Below are 13,757 nucleotides of genomic sequence, written 5' to 3'. Positions count from 1 at the left end.
ACTCTAGCTGCACCTTTCCACCACCTACGGAGAGCTGCCTGTTCCTGGACCCCTTGCGGGCAGGTAACCAGGCATTCGTGTACCATCACCCCCCCACCCTTACCGTCCCTGGCATTCCAGTCCCAAAGGGGAAAAGCACTGGGACACAGTGGACCTCCGTGGGCCATACACTTTCCCATCAGAAGTGCACACCCTGAGCACCTTCCAGCCACCCGGCGCTTCGGGATTGACGTGGCCTTAGGAGAGAGCTCCAGAGGCCTCCTGGGCTTTAGTTTTCGTCGGCCCAGGGCTAGGGAGCCCAGAGGCAGCGCCAAGGCGCTTCAAGCTGCTGCCAGCGGGGGTGCAATGGGGTGCTGCTGAGTCTCGGGTGCGCCCAGGGCATCAGTCTGCGCTAGAAATGCGGCGTCTGCGGGACTTGTGATCCACGCACGAACAGAAACCCTGTCGCGTGCATTCTTGCCACTTCCTTGCCTCTGTGCCTTTTATTATTTGGGGAATTACATACATTTAGGGCATGTCATGGACTTCACTGTTCCAAGACAAACCCCCTAAAGGTATGCGCAAAATTTTGAATTAATTCTATCGAGGATGCCACTATGCTAGAACGGTTCCCGTTACGCACGCAGGGCGAGTGATTTTGCACCAGACTCAGGAGGGCCTTTACATTTTAAGCGCGTAACTTGCACTTGACGGGCACGCTTTTATCATGGCTCACGGCGGTGGGAGCTTGACGCCCCGAGGCCCCTGTGTCCCCCACCCAATCAAGTATGGTCTCCGTGAAGCAACGGCGGCGGCGGCGGCGGCGGTGTGAAATCTCGGACGTCAGTGTGGAGGCAATTTTGCCTGCGGAATCTGGTCCTTTCGGCTTTGCCTGGAGCCAAGCTCCCCTCGCTGGGAAAACTGAACTTTTCTGTCATCCCCAGGCCCCAGGTCAAGCCCGGAGACAGCAGCCAAGCCCATCCCAGGGCTCCCCGGGCCGGTTTTCCTGCAACCCTGGATGTGGGTGCGCTGGGGAATACTGCAGAAATGCAGGCGCCACCAGGGAGATGAACACCGGCCGGGGTTCGCCGCCGTCCGGGACTCGGGTACAGCAGCGACGCCAAAGCCACGCACAATCGCGGCGCACTGAGGCCTCTGGCGCGCCAAGGGGCCAAGTGAAGAGGACCAGAGAGCTGGAGACGCTGCACAAGGAGACCGGGGAGCGCGCCGGCTGGGCTGGCATTGAGTTTCTCCTAATCAGCCCCATTTCCCCGGAGCCTCTGACCTAATTGGGGCGCAGTCTCGGACAGAGGGAGGAAGAGGCCCGCTCTTGCCTGCGGAGGTTGTCTGGGTGAGGGCGAGCGCATATTCCCGCGCTGGAGGCCTGGGGCGTTTTTTTTCTGGCCTTGTTTTCCTGGGCACCGGTGGGAGGCGGCGGATGCCGAGAGGTGGCCTTGCCTAACGAGCACAGTACCTTCTCCATCCGCTCAGAACCTACTCCCGGAGCGCCCAGCCAGGCGCGTGCGGGCGACAGCGCGCTTCGTCCAGCAGACCCTGGCCCGTTGCTTCGACCCGCCGGAGACCCCGAGGGACGGAGTCGCCGTCCTTTTCCTGTCCATTTTATCTCGGTTTTATAGACAGCTGTTAGTTTGGGACATTAATTGCCCGGGGGAGTTTATTGATAATTTTGATGTAACAGAGCACCGGAGAAATTACCCTCCCGTCCAAAATGTCAAATTTGAGAAGAACCAGGTTCAGAGAAACTGCGGTGGGTCTTGAACGGCCGCACCAACAATGCGACTTTATTGTGTTCGTTTTTCCCAAATAGCGCGGAATGGGAATAGAAAGAGGGTGATCAGCAGTAGATACAGGTTTTTAAAGAATTTTCTTGCCCCTAAAGATGTAGAGGGAAATGTTGCCTCCAGGTTTGGAAACGTGCCTATCACCTTGCTCTCCCACCAACAGCTTTTTTTTGCACAAATTTTACTCACTCCTTGATCAGGGAAAACCAAGTGTAGAGCACCCCTCTTAAAAAAAAGAAACTACAAAAACTTAGAATTTTTTCATGCTTTATAACAGATAGACCTTTGGAACAGTAAAGTCAGAAACTAAAACTCTCATTTGTTTTGGAGTGGGGAAAAAGGAAAAATATAATTTATATATATATATATATATATTTACATATATATCGTCTTCCCTGGGAGAAGGAGGACTATAGTTTTTCTTTAAACGTTTGATTATTTCTTTAAAAAGAGAAATGACATTTAGAGGGGCAGAGGGCTCTTCTTAAAAAACAGTAGCCAAGAAAAATAGTTACTCATGTCCAGATTTCACTTCAATGTGAAATGAAGAGTGAAAAGAGGAGGATTAGCCAAACAAATGAAAATGAAAAAAGGTATTTAGAATCACCCATATTTTAAATACAAGAAAAAAGGCTAGCTATCCCAAGCGGGTTTCTGTCTGTATTTGGGGGTTTGGAAGATATTCTGCAATCCCAATAAAATACTCATGCGATTTTATTTCTAGTTGATACAATGTTAAGGCCATATACAAATGTTATACATTTTTATTTTTGTTCTTTTTTTGGAAAAAAAAATACACAAAAGGCAAAACATCCTCAAATTGTCATTTTATACAGTGCAGAAGGAAATTTAAAATACGTGTCACAAACGCTGCACTCCAGCAGCCAAAATACTAGAAAAAAGGAGGATAGTCCTTCATTTTATATATATATTTATATAAAACATATGGAAATTTGTTTCGGACTTTGTTTCAAATTTACAATGGATAGCTAAAAAAAAATTCTACGCGGCAAATATTGCCAACAAAGTTACACCATTAATACTGATAAACGGAGGAGCCTATGCGGTGTTTCGGTTATTAGGGAAAGAAAGAATAAATAACAGGATGAGCCTTGCTATAGTTTAAAAAAGTGCCTTAACCTTTCTGCGTCACCGCAATCCTGAATTGGCGCGCTCACCAGGCCTTCCCAGTCCCCGCGTCGCGCTGTGTTCGCCTTGCTCTCGCACAAGAAAGTTTACAGTAGAGGTCAGGAAACGGCCGGGTCTCGTGAGAAAAACAGCCACCCAAAACTGTCCAAATAAAATTCGAAACAAAACCAAAAGGACTGAAGAGAAGGAAGAAGAGGAAGGCGGCGAGGGGGGATGGTGGAGGCCGGGAGAGCCGCCTGCTTCTGGGCTCCATCTAGTTTCTTTTTTTTAAGACGAACAGTGGCTTCAGAAATGCAAGTTGTCCGCACAAAGATCCACCTGTGGTTGATGGAGGACTTCTGAGGTCGGGAGGGAGAACGCGACTTCGTGCTCCCCCTTCCCTGCAAAAGACAGCTCTAACAAGAGACTTGCGCATTCCAAGACATTCTTTCCAAAAAAAAAATTAAAAATTAAAAATAAAAAGATAAATACTCAACCCAAAAATAAAAGTATTTGATAATGATGGTCTCATGTGTTTGCCTTTCTTCTTCTTCTAAAAAAAAAATCTCCCCCCACTTTTTCCACTGGAGGGAAAGAGAGGGGAGAGACCTCAGCAGAATTTTTGTTTAGATGTTGAGGGTTTTCCCCCCAACACAGCACCTTCTCAGCCGGTTTCGATTGGATCAAACATAGATATTTATTTACCAACAGTTGCAGTCATATCAGGCCCTACCGCCACCATTTTAAAAAATTATTTTGAGGGAGCAGGGGAGGAGGTGCCAACCACCGCGCCCCACCGCGCTGTGTCTCTGCCATGGGGATTCCTTTCCAAATAATCCGACTGGGGAGGAGTCAAACCCTTTTCTTCTGCCAATGGTTATACCTCGAGAATAAAGCAGTTTCTTGCGTTGGGTTCCGGGGTCCCTGTGCCACATGGCCCATGCCCAGGGGCGCCGTGGGCTCCGGCCTCACATCACGCAAGGCTTGATGTCTTGGTAGGTGACCTGCTGGTGGTAGTAGGAGCCGCCGCCAGCGGAGTGCATGGACGAGGACGCCATGGTGTTGAAAGAGAAGACAAACTCCTTTCGGTCACACATGCTGGGCGACTGTGAGTGATACCGAGGGATGCCTGCGGCGGAGGTGACAGGAAGGGAGAAGTCAAGAGTCAGTGCCAGGGGTTCAGAGTTCAAGGTAGAGATGCAGGGCTGCCCACTGCCCGCGGGGGCACGGGGGCCCTCCCTTCCCCACGTGCCGCCAGGCCAGCCGCACCCAGACTCCCCGCCGAGTTCCCGACGCTAGGTTGGGCCAAGCTGTGTGCCCCTAAGGGAAGATCGCAGGACAGGGGCAGCCATCCCTGGTCCCAGGAGAACCCACCGCCTGGGCCTCGCCAACCTTGGACACTGAGCCCGGGACCGGGGGGTTTCCAGATGCCCATGAGGAAGGGGTGAGGGTGGCCGAGATGGGCCAGGAGACGGCCAGAGAAGGCCCTAGTAGCCTCCACCTCCTGGACAGCCGCAGCCTGGCGCCGGGGGAGCCGCTTCCCAACACCAAAGGCTTTGGAGGCCTCAGTGCGTTGAGAGGCAGGCGCAGGCCATAACAGGGGCGAAGGGTGGCTTCTCCAGAGGAAGTGCCCCTTGGAGAGCAGGGCACCTGGGGCAGCTGGAGCCCAGGAGTTTGAAGCAGCCCAAGCACGGTGACCCCCGACTCCCACAGAGAGGCAGCCTTCCAGCCTGCAGGCCGGCCGGAGCTCCTGCCTCCGTAGGCTGCTGACAGCTGACCCCTGACAGGCCCCTGCTTAGCTAACTCCATGCTCTTTCCAGAATTTGGCCCAGAAGGCTTCTGGTGGGTGCTGAGATGGGGAGTTCAGGAGAGGAGCTTGTGCTGTCTCTCCTTTCTCAGCAGGTTGGGGAGGGGATACCTGGGGACCTGAAAACCTGGATCCTGAGAAACAAAGAGTCTGTGAGGCCTGCAACTCTGACCCTTGTTCTGGGCCTGGCCACAGCCCCTCTCTGCCTCTGTCACCACAAAATGCCCCCGCCTCAACGTTCGCATGGCCAAGACTGGTTCCCTAAAGGGCTGGGGCGCTGAGCCTCTGAGCACCAGGCCCAGGAGGCTTTGGGCCTAACTCTTCCGTTCTGCCCAGGCAAGGAGCAGAGGCGGCTCTTTCGGTAGCTTTCTGAGTGACCACCCCAGGAGGGTGAGCCAGCTGGCCAGGGCTTGGCCCCAGCTCAATCCTGGGAACTTGCTGAGGCATGAGGGGGCCTAAGGGACCAGAAAGGTCTTAGAATATTTGGGTCTGAGTCTTTTTGGTGGGGACAGGGCCTACCTGGCCAGGCTCTGGGCATCCAACAGCCTGGAATTAGAACAGAAAAAGAGAAACAACAACATATTGGCCCAAATTGGGAAACCAAGCTGCACTCACCCCTCAAACAGGGATAGGTGGGGCTGAGAGACACAGCAGTATTAGGATGGGCACCCCGTAGAAGTGGCTGTAGGCTCTTGCCCAGGGCGGTCGGCAATTTGGGGGGCTGGGTCGGGTGCCGCGGACTCACAAATGTCCGACTTCCCCAGGACTAGAACCACCGCAGTCCACCTTCCCCCACTCACCTTGCAGCTCAGCTGGGGCGTTGTGGCTGTTCTGGTGCAGATAGGGCTGGTCCAGGGAGTGCGTGGAGAGGCTGCCGGACAGGGGGTTGGCCGCGGGATTGCAGGGGGACAGGGGCTGCTGTTTGATGTAGGAGGCGCCGCTGTTGAGCGCGGCGGAGGCCGAGGGTGGCCAAGCGGCTGCGGAGCCCGAGTAGACGGCGTGCGGCTCCATGACCCCACCGGCGGCAGGCAGCAGCGGGGAGGCGGGCACCGAGCTGTCGTGGTGCGGGTAGTCGCCCGCCGCCGCACTGCCGCAGCTGCCCATGTACGAGTGGCCGCCGTTGGCGGGCAGGTGGGGCACCGAGTGGCTGGGCAAAGCCATGCCGTCCACGTTGCCCGGCAAGTGGCCATTCATCATGCCCAGGCCGCCTTCGAGCGCCAGGCTGTTGGGCGGGCACGAGAGGCCGCCGGCTGAGCTCTGGAAGCCATAGGTGTCCGGGAGGTGGTTGAAGCCCAGCCCGTTCATCATGCTGTACATGGGCTTGAGCGCCTGGCATTTCCTTCGGAAGCCGCGCGGCCGCCGCCGAAAGGAACCCTCCTCGAACATGAACTCGCTGGCCGGGTCGATGGTCCAGTAGTGGCCCTTGCCCGGCCGCCCGAGGCCCTTGGGCAGCTTGATGAAGCACTCGTTGAGCGAGAGGTTGTGGCGCACCGAGTTCTTCCAGCCCTGGTAGGAGCCGCGGAAGAACGGGAAGCGGCTCTGCAGAAACTGGTAGATCTCGCTGAGCGTCAGGCGCTTGGTGGGCGAGCTCTGGATGGCCATGACGATGAGCGCGATGTACGAGTACGGCGGCTTCTCCGGGCGCCGGATGCCGGCGTTCGTCTTCTTGGCCTTGGACGGGCCGGACGACGCGGGGTCCATGGCCGCGCCGCCTCCCCCGCCGCCGCCGCCGCCGCCGCCAACGCCGCCGCCGTGCGGTGGCTGCTGTTTCTCGGGCGCCGAAGACATCGGGTGGCTGCTGCCGCCGCCGCTGCCGCCGCTGCTCTGCGCCGCGGACGAGCGGGGAGGAGGAGGAGGAGGAGGAAGAGGAGGCGGGGGGGCAGGAGGGCGAGGGGGAGGGGGCTGCGCGCGCGGGGCCGGCTGCACCTCTGCCGTCATCGGCGGCCACTGCTCCCGAGCGAGCCCTGGCGCACCCTCCCCCGCCGGCCGGCCCGTCCTCCCGGAGGAGCTGCTGGATCCGCCGGCGGTTGGCGCAGAGCCCCCCTCTCTCTGCAGTTCTCTCCTCCCCCACCTCTCTCTCCTCCCTCTTTCCCTCTCGCCCTCCCACAAGGGAAGGAGCCGAGCGGAGGCTGAGGGCAGTCTCTTTGCAGCAAGGGCGGAGGCCGCGAGGAAGCGCCCCCCCTACACACACACACACACACACACACACACACCGATTTTTTAGGGGGGGGAAGCACCCCCTCCAGGGCCTGCGGCGGTGAGACCCCGCGGGGAGCAGCGCTTGGTCCCCGCCACCCGCAGCGCTCGGCTCTCGCACTCCTGCAGAGGCCGCACTCACTGCATCTTCTCTCGGCCCGCGTCTCCCGGGCGGGCGTTAGACCCTCCAAGAGTTCCCTCCCCTCTCTGCCCCCCTCCGGCCCCCGCGTTGGTGGGCGCTTAAAGGGCCCCCACCCCCACCGCCCAGCGGCGGCCGAGAGAACCCGCCCCGCCTCCACCAACCTGGCGAGCAAGTGCTAATGCCTCCTCAGCCAGCGGTTCAGCCCCGCTGCGGACAGGCCCCCGCCTTCCCTGCCCGGGCCGCCCGGCGGGAAACGCACCCCGGGTCCTCGGCCTTCCCCGACGAGCACAGACCCGTAGCAAATCGCAACTGCAGCGGCGGCAGGGGCCGCCAGGTCGTGGCCATGGCGGGCACAGCCGGCTCGGGTTCCCGCGGCCAGCAGGCGTAGGGTCCCGCGAGGGACCGCCTCCCGACTCAGCCCGCCCCGGGAAGGACTGCGCGGCGCCCGGGACTTCGGACTCGCCCAGCCGCGCGCGAGCAGGCAGGCAGCCGCCGGAGCCGAGCGCGGGCTGAAAACGAAAGCTCAGGGCGGGTCGCTGCCGCTTTGTCTCCGGCGCCAGCGGGGCCAGGCCGGAGCGAGTAAGCACAGCTGGCCCCGCGGGGACCAAAACCGCACAGACTCCCGGAGCAAGCAGCCTGGCTCATTCACTCACTCATACACTCGGGCACTCATGCACACACAGGCGTGCAGTGATGCACATGCAAACCTGGTAACTTGCTAGATTCAGGCGTGCAAACTCACACCCATGCGTGAGTTTCCACTCGCGCACACGGCGCTCAGATAAGTGTAATACGGTCCCACTAATGCGCTCACTCACGCATACACAATAGGCCCATAGGAGCTTAAATGTGCACTGACTCTCACGTGTACATTAGCCACGCTGGGATCTGAACCCACACGTAGCCACTTAACCCACACACACACACGCGCGCACACTCACTGAAAACCCGTCTATTTGGCCCCGCAGCCCCGGTGTCCCCACTTTCCAAGAGCAGGTTCCGATTTCTCGTAGATGGTAAAGGCCCTGGCAGGAAGTTTATACGGCTCAATGTAAACATGTTCTGAGGGATTCTCTAATAATAATAATAGAGAATTCCGCGTGCGCGGGGGGAGTTGGCCTAATGCCCCTGTGGGTTCGGCCTGCCGCCGCCTCGGGGGCCTCTGACACTGCGCGCCAGGCCAGGTTCCGGAAAGCAGTCTGCGCCGGCGGCCCTCGCGCGCCTGCCTGCCCACAGCAGAGGGCTAGCAAGTACGCCTTCCCCCGCCAACCTCGTAGCACTGGGGTGTGGGCTAGGACGGGGTTGGGGGCCGGTGGCGCTGAGCGCGGTACAGCGCAGGAACCGGGCGCAACGCTGCACGCAGGGACCCAGGTGAGTGCTGTTTGCGCGCAGACTGCGGGGCACCAGGCTGGGCCTCCCGCCAGGGCCCCGAGTCGGATGGAGGGGGGCGAAGGGTATTTTCGCGGGTGATCGCGAGGAGCTAAGACGCCTTGCCCTGGCGCGAGCTGGGGTGAGAGGTGTGTGCCGGGCTCGGAGCGGGGCCCGCGGCAGTTTTCAAAGTCCACCGGACTCTCGCGTTTCCCTGGCTTCCTTGTCTCCTGCTGATCCTCCTCCTCGTTCGCTCGCCTGCAGCCTTGGCGGTAGACGTCTCGTCGCCATCGGGGCGCCTGGCATGTCCTTGCGAGGAAGCTGGGGGGCTCGCCGGCGTTGTCTGCCCAGCGATCGCAGCCTTCCCCAGCGGAGCCGCGCTCGCGGAAACGGGCGAGTCACCTTCCCTGCGCTGCGCTTCTGCCTGGCTCTCGCGGCCTGGGCTCCGCGCGCAGGCTGCCCAGCCGGCCTAGGGAAAGGGTGAGTGTGGGACGTGATTGCTTTGTGTGTCGTTGTTTCCTTGCTCAGGTAGACGCGCACTGGCAGACTCACCCTCACTTCACGCAGTTCAGCCAACATCCGCAGACCAGACACACTGAGCACCGCGCACCGGCTCCAATACGTGCCCCCGCCACCACGAAGCGGACAGCCCGGCACACAGCTCAGGCGCCCCCCACCCTCTCACAGACGCGCTAGCCTGCCTACCGCTGAGGACACACTTTCCGTTAAGTGCACACACTCTTGCATTGCGCGTTCACCCACGCACAGCCAGCTGCACATACACACATAATCTCATGCATAGCCGCGCCACGCGCGCGCGCGCTCCCACGCACACTCGCATTCTCACATTTTTTCCCCCCATCACTTTTTTTTTTCCTCCGTCAAACGGCAGCTGCAGGCAAGGAGGCCCCGGCAGCGCTGGGAGGGAAGCTCCCGCGAAGGGGTCGCTACCGCCAGCTGCTGAGAGCACATCTGGCTTTTAGAGGAGCTGCGAGCGGGGGAGGCTGTCTGCTCACCAGCCAGCCAGGGGAACAGCACTCCCCACGGCTCCCAGAAAGTGCGAGGAACGCCTCCCTTTTCCTCGCTCCTCCTCCACTGACTAGGAGCCTCCAAAGTGAAGGGCCTCTATAGAGAATGATGGTGGGGGGCCCTTTATCTAGTAGTCCCCTTCCTTCTGAGGCTCTCTCCAGTTGGGAGGGGCTGCAGATTTCGTCTTGGCTAACCCCCAGATCAGACTTCCTCTTCCTGCACATCCTTGTTTCTCACCAGCTCTTCTTGGGGGACCTGTTGTATTTTGGGGTGAGGGAGCTTCTGCCTTCCCAGGCAGGAAGTGTGGAGTCGGGCCCCACCTTGCCTCCATTTATCCCTCAGATTCTGACAGCAAACCAGGCTCTGCAGGGGAAGGACAGCAGTTACCATGCCCTTGGAGAGGGGGCCAAGGGGCCTTGGAGCCTCAGGAATGTGGCAGATGGAGGCTCTCTCCCAACCCCTGATCTCCACCCAGGCGGGAGATAAAGGTGGGAGTTTGAGAGGGAGAGGAGGGGGGATGAGCTCCCAGCTCTGTAATTTGGGGTGAACCCCTCTCAATTCTGGGAAGAACCGCAGGCATAGCGGGGAGAGCTTCTCGATATGCCCAGGGACTAAGCTCTTGGTTCTCAAGATGCCCCTGGGAGGCCCCCCCTCCCCCCGACCTTATGCTTTTTATGGTTGGGAAACTGAGGCCTGGTGAAGACCTGGCCTGAGTCAGCCAATGATGTCAAGCAAACCTGTCTTCATCTTTCCTCTCTACTCCCAAGGACAAACTATCATTGCGTGTTACCCTCCCAGATGCCTCCTTGCAGGCGGAGAATAGAAACGGTGGTGTTTAGAAATGCTCTGTGGCCCCGCATGCCCCTGGCTTCCCAGGCCCAAGGGCACAGAGAGACCTGTTGGAGAACCGATGGTGATAAAATAATAACAACTGCAAACACCAAGTTAATAGGACTTATGGATTGTTGACTGTGCCCAAGTACTGATCATCACCTTATTAACACCCCTTTGGATGTTCTTAACTTTTCTCTGGGCTGTGAATCCCTTTGACAAACTGCTGAAAACTATATCCTACCCACCCCCACCCACCCACCCCTCCGCACACACAGAAGGCGCATACCCACGACATTTGTAGAACGATTTTCAAGATTTCACCAAACACACTGAACTCACCATCCAGGGGTGGAAGCCCATCCATAAAAAAAAACGAGACCTCCCATCCATGAACCCAGGACCCTGTTTAAACACCCCAAAGATATTTGTTTAATCTTCACAGAAGCCTCTACCAGATCAATATTATCCCTTCCTTTACAGATGGAGCTCAGCAAGGTTACCGCATGTCCTAGGTCACCCTGCAGAGCAAGGATACCAACCCAGGTCTGACTGCAGGACCAGGGATTTAAGCCCCAACCACAGGATGAGAGAGACAGCAGTAGACAAGGCAGAGACCCTCTGCCTGCAGATTTGGAATCGTGGTCAGGATTTGAACCCAAACTCCACCATGTAGGGATGTTACATGAGCTGTTTGTGCCTTAGTTTCATCTCTTTTGGGGGAGCGGTTGTTGGTGGGCTTATTTTCCCCCAGCTTTATTGAGATATAATTGAAACATAACATTGTGTAAGTTTATAAGGTATATAAAGTGTTGATTTGATACATTGTATGTTGCAAAATGATTACCACACGCAGTTAACTGCCACCTCCATCCCTCCACATAGTTATCATTTGTGTGTGTGTGTGTGTGTGCACGCGCGCACGCGTGTGTGAGGTGAGAGCATTTAAGATCTACTCAAAAAAATTCAAGGATATGATACAGCATTATTAGCTATAATCCATCATGCTGTAACTTAGTTTCTTCATCTGAAAAATGGGGTGAATAATGGCATCTTTTTCTTAGGGCTGTTGGGAGCATTGGGCAAGACTGTGCAGAGAAAGACTTAGACTATCCAAACAGACAGAAACAAACAAAACCCCTGGGGCCCAGCTTGAGGGTCAGTTGGAGAAAATGCAGACTGGGATATGGCAGCTTTTTGCTCTTAGCTTAAAGATCTATAAAGACTCCCCCCCCAATCCCAAATCAAATCTGCACCCAAGCGCCAGCCCCAGGAATCCCAAAATGTGGGGAGGGGGGTGTAAAAACAGACATGCCTGCCATGTCTCCCACTCCCCAACCCCAAGGTATTTTTACTGGCTAATTGCTTAAGTGAAGCCGCCCGGGCCGAGAGCGCGCGGTAACCCGAGCAGGGAACTAGATCCAGCTCGGATTGTGCCCGGGCCCGCCTCGCGGGCGGGGGCAGAGGCGGCCGCCGACCACCCACCTCGAGGGCAGCCGCCCTGCCCGCTGCCTCCCCAGCTCTGCATTAGCACCGGGCCAGCGCCAGCGCCTTCCTTGCCCTGCTCCCTCGAACCCTTTTCAGACGATGTCCAAAGGCTATACAAGGTAGTGTGTGGGCTGGGCCCCAGACCTGAGGCCAGGGCTGGACAGTAAGGGAAGCCACCTGGCCTGGGGACATTGGTAAGGAGCCCTGAGGGGCTGGGATGGGACATTTGTGGGTCAAAATGCCACCTGGGGGCCGGGGACTGTGGGGAGACACTTCAGGGTCAGGAGGAGATACAGGGCATTCCCTCTTGCCGGATCATAGCATGAGCTGTGCACCAAAGAAGTGGGATATTTCTCTGCAAACTAGATGTGTGTGCACACACATGCATGTCAATTTGCAGAGGGGTGAGAACGGTGGAACTAGAAAGGCACCAAGCAGTGTCCGGCAGGCACGATAATATCAGGTGGGTGTACAGTATAAAGGTTGTGCACAGAATAGCCTGAGGTGTGCAAATGTGACTGACGTGTTTCCTATGCTGAACCTTACAGGATGTGGGTACAATGTGGTGGCTTCATGTGTAATTAACACTTTGAGATGTGAACAATATAACACATTATGCGTGCAGAATACTCGAATGTAGTGTGAGGTGTTCCATGCCCAGAACATTATAGAAAGTGTACAGTGTAGCAGGTTACGCACATGGAAGAGCCTAGGGGTGTGGACCACATAATGTAATCCAGATACAGAATACTGTAGCCTCTGAGGACCATCTAATATAGAATTACATAGACTGTTGGGGGTGGTGTATGACATAATGAGTTATATCGTACACGACATAATGGATTTAAATGAACATTTTAAAATACGTCCACTTCGATGTCTGTGGGCACGGAACTTGATGGGAAATGTATTGACAATGCAGTCTGCATCCTGGATGCAGCATGTTGCAACGAGAGGGGTCTACACTGGGACACTCTGCCCACCCCCAGCTTCAGGCAATGAGTTTACAGTACAGCATGGCTACGTGAATGTAAGGCTGTCAGGAGATTTGCATGCACTGGAATGTGCAATCGTAAAAATGCAAAGACCACACAGCTAATGATGATTGAGGCCTGACTGTGTGCTCTTCTGAAGCCCTTGAAGGTAATCACCGGCTCTGGAAACCCCAACCATAACCCTGTAAAGTAGGCTGTTTCAATCTCAGGTCCCCGGGAAAGCCAAGTGACTCTCCCACTTTATTTTTGTAGCATTGGAACAATGTTCATGCGTTTTGTTGTGCTGGGAAGGGTGGGCTGTTCTCAAAGTAGTATGAAGACATGGGGATGGGAGCACCTTCTCTGGGGGTCTTGAGAGGCTGTGAGCACCAGGCCCTGTAACCCTCTATCTGTAGGCAGCACAGAAAAGATGCAGAGACAAGAGCTATGAGTAGAAGGGGCCCTGAACCCTGGGGAGCCCCTATGCCTGGGTGTACCAGGGCCATTGAGAACGCTCCTGATCTGAGCTGCACACCCACATTGTGGAATGCTGTTTCCACTTGTGCCCGTTGCTTCCGAACTAAACTTTAAGCCAAAGCAGTCCCCTTGTTCCTTCTTGTTAATAACAAGCTGGATTCTGGGGCCTCCTGAAACTTTTCATGGGGGGTACCCCTCCCCCAGGTGTGGAGGACAGAGAGGGAGCACCCCCTGACCGCACCTAGCTCTGCCACACCCCCTTGGCACAACCAAGGCTGGGAATTCCCCACCTGTTCAGACCACCAGGGCCACATTTGGGGGAGCAGCGGGGAAAGGGGTTATCCCTGCACCAGGCCTTGGCAGTTCATCTCCCTGTCAGCTGTACATTAGGGAGAGGTTCATATTTTGGTCAAGAAAAAAAAAAAGGCTCGTGCTTGCACTGCTGCAGCCCTGAGCTTGCCCCCTCACTTGGCCCTTTTACCCAAAAGCACACATTTTCCATGACGTTCTTCAATGAAATATTTGACAACATTGCA

General features: G+C 56.5%; 1 protein-coding gene and 1 long non-coding RNA gene across 2 annotated transcripts; one reads left to right on the top strand and one right to left on the bottom strand.

The window, feature by feature from the left end:
- Positions 1 to 2,477: 2,477 nt before the first annotated feature.
- Positions 2,478 to 6,751, bottom strand: FOXF1 (forkhead box F1). The gene is made up of 2 exons (XM_019634576.1): positions 5,517 to 6,751; positions 2,478 to 4,038 (listed from the first exon to the last, which is right to left on the bottom strand). Exons 1-2 carry the CDS (start codon positions 6,652 to 6,654, stop codon positions 3,878 to 3,880), a joined length of 1,299 nt encoding a protein of 432 aa, XP_019490121.1. The 5' UTR covers positions 6,655 to 6,751; the 3' UTR covers positions 2,478 to 3,877.
- Positions 6,752 to 8,179: 1,428 nt separating this feature from the next.
- LOC109378122 (uncharacterized) lies at positions 8,180 to 11,076 on the top strand. The gene is made up of 4 exons (XR_002122958.1): positions 8,180 to 8,425; positions 8,687 to 8,902; positions 9,794 to 9,939; positions 10,766 to 11,076. It is a non-coding gene; the product is annotated as an uncharacterized LOC109378122 (long non-coding RNA).
- Positions 11,077 to 13,757: the final 2,681 nt, after the last annotated feature.

The sequence above is a fragment of the Hipposideros armiger genome, unplaced genomic scaffold (assembly GCF_001890085.2).
Source record: "Hipposideros armiger isolate ML-2016 unplaced genomic scaffold, ASM189008v1 scaffold_19, whole genome shotgun sequence".
NCBI lineage: Eukaryota > Metazoa > Chordata > Mammalia > Chiroptera > Hipposideridae > Hipposideros > Hipposideros armiger.
The sequence above is the reverse complement of the archived record's forward strand: the minus strand, read 5'-3'. Positions and strand labels throughout refer to the sequence as shown.

What these genes read in the sequence shown, in the direction of transcription:
- FOXF1 (XM_019634576.1), bottom strand. Translation starts at nt 6,654, where the DNA reads ATGACGGCAGAGGTGCAGCCGGCCCCGCGCGCGCAGCCCCCTCCCCCT. An exon ending in CGCCCCAGCTGAGCTGCAAG is followed by an intron (nt 4,039 to 5,516) that starts GTGAGTGGGGGA and finishes CCTCCGCCGCAG; the next exon opens with GCATCCCTCGGTATCACTCA.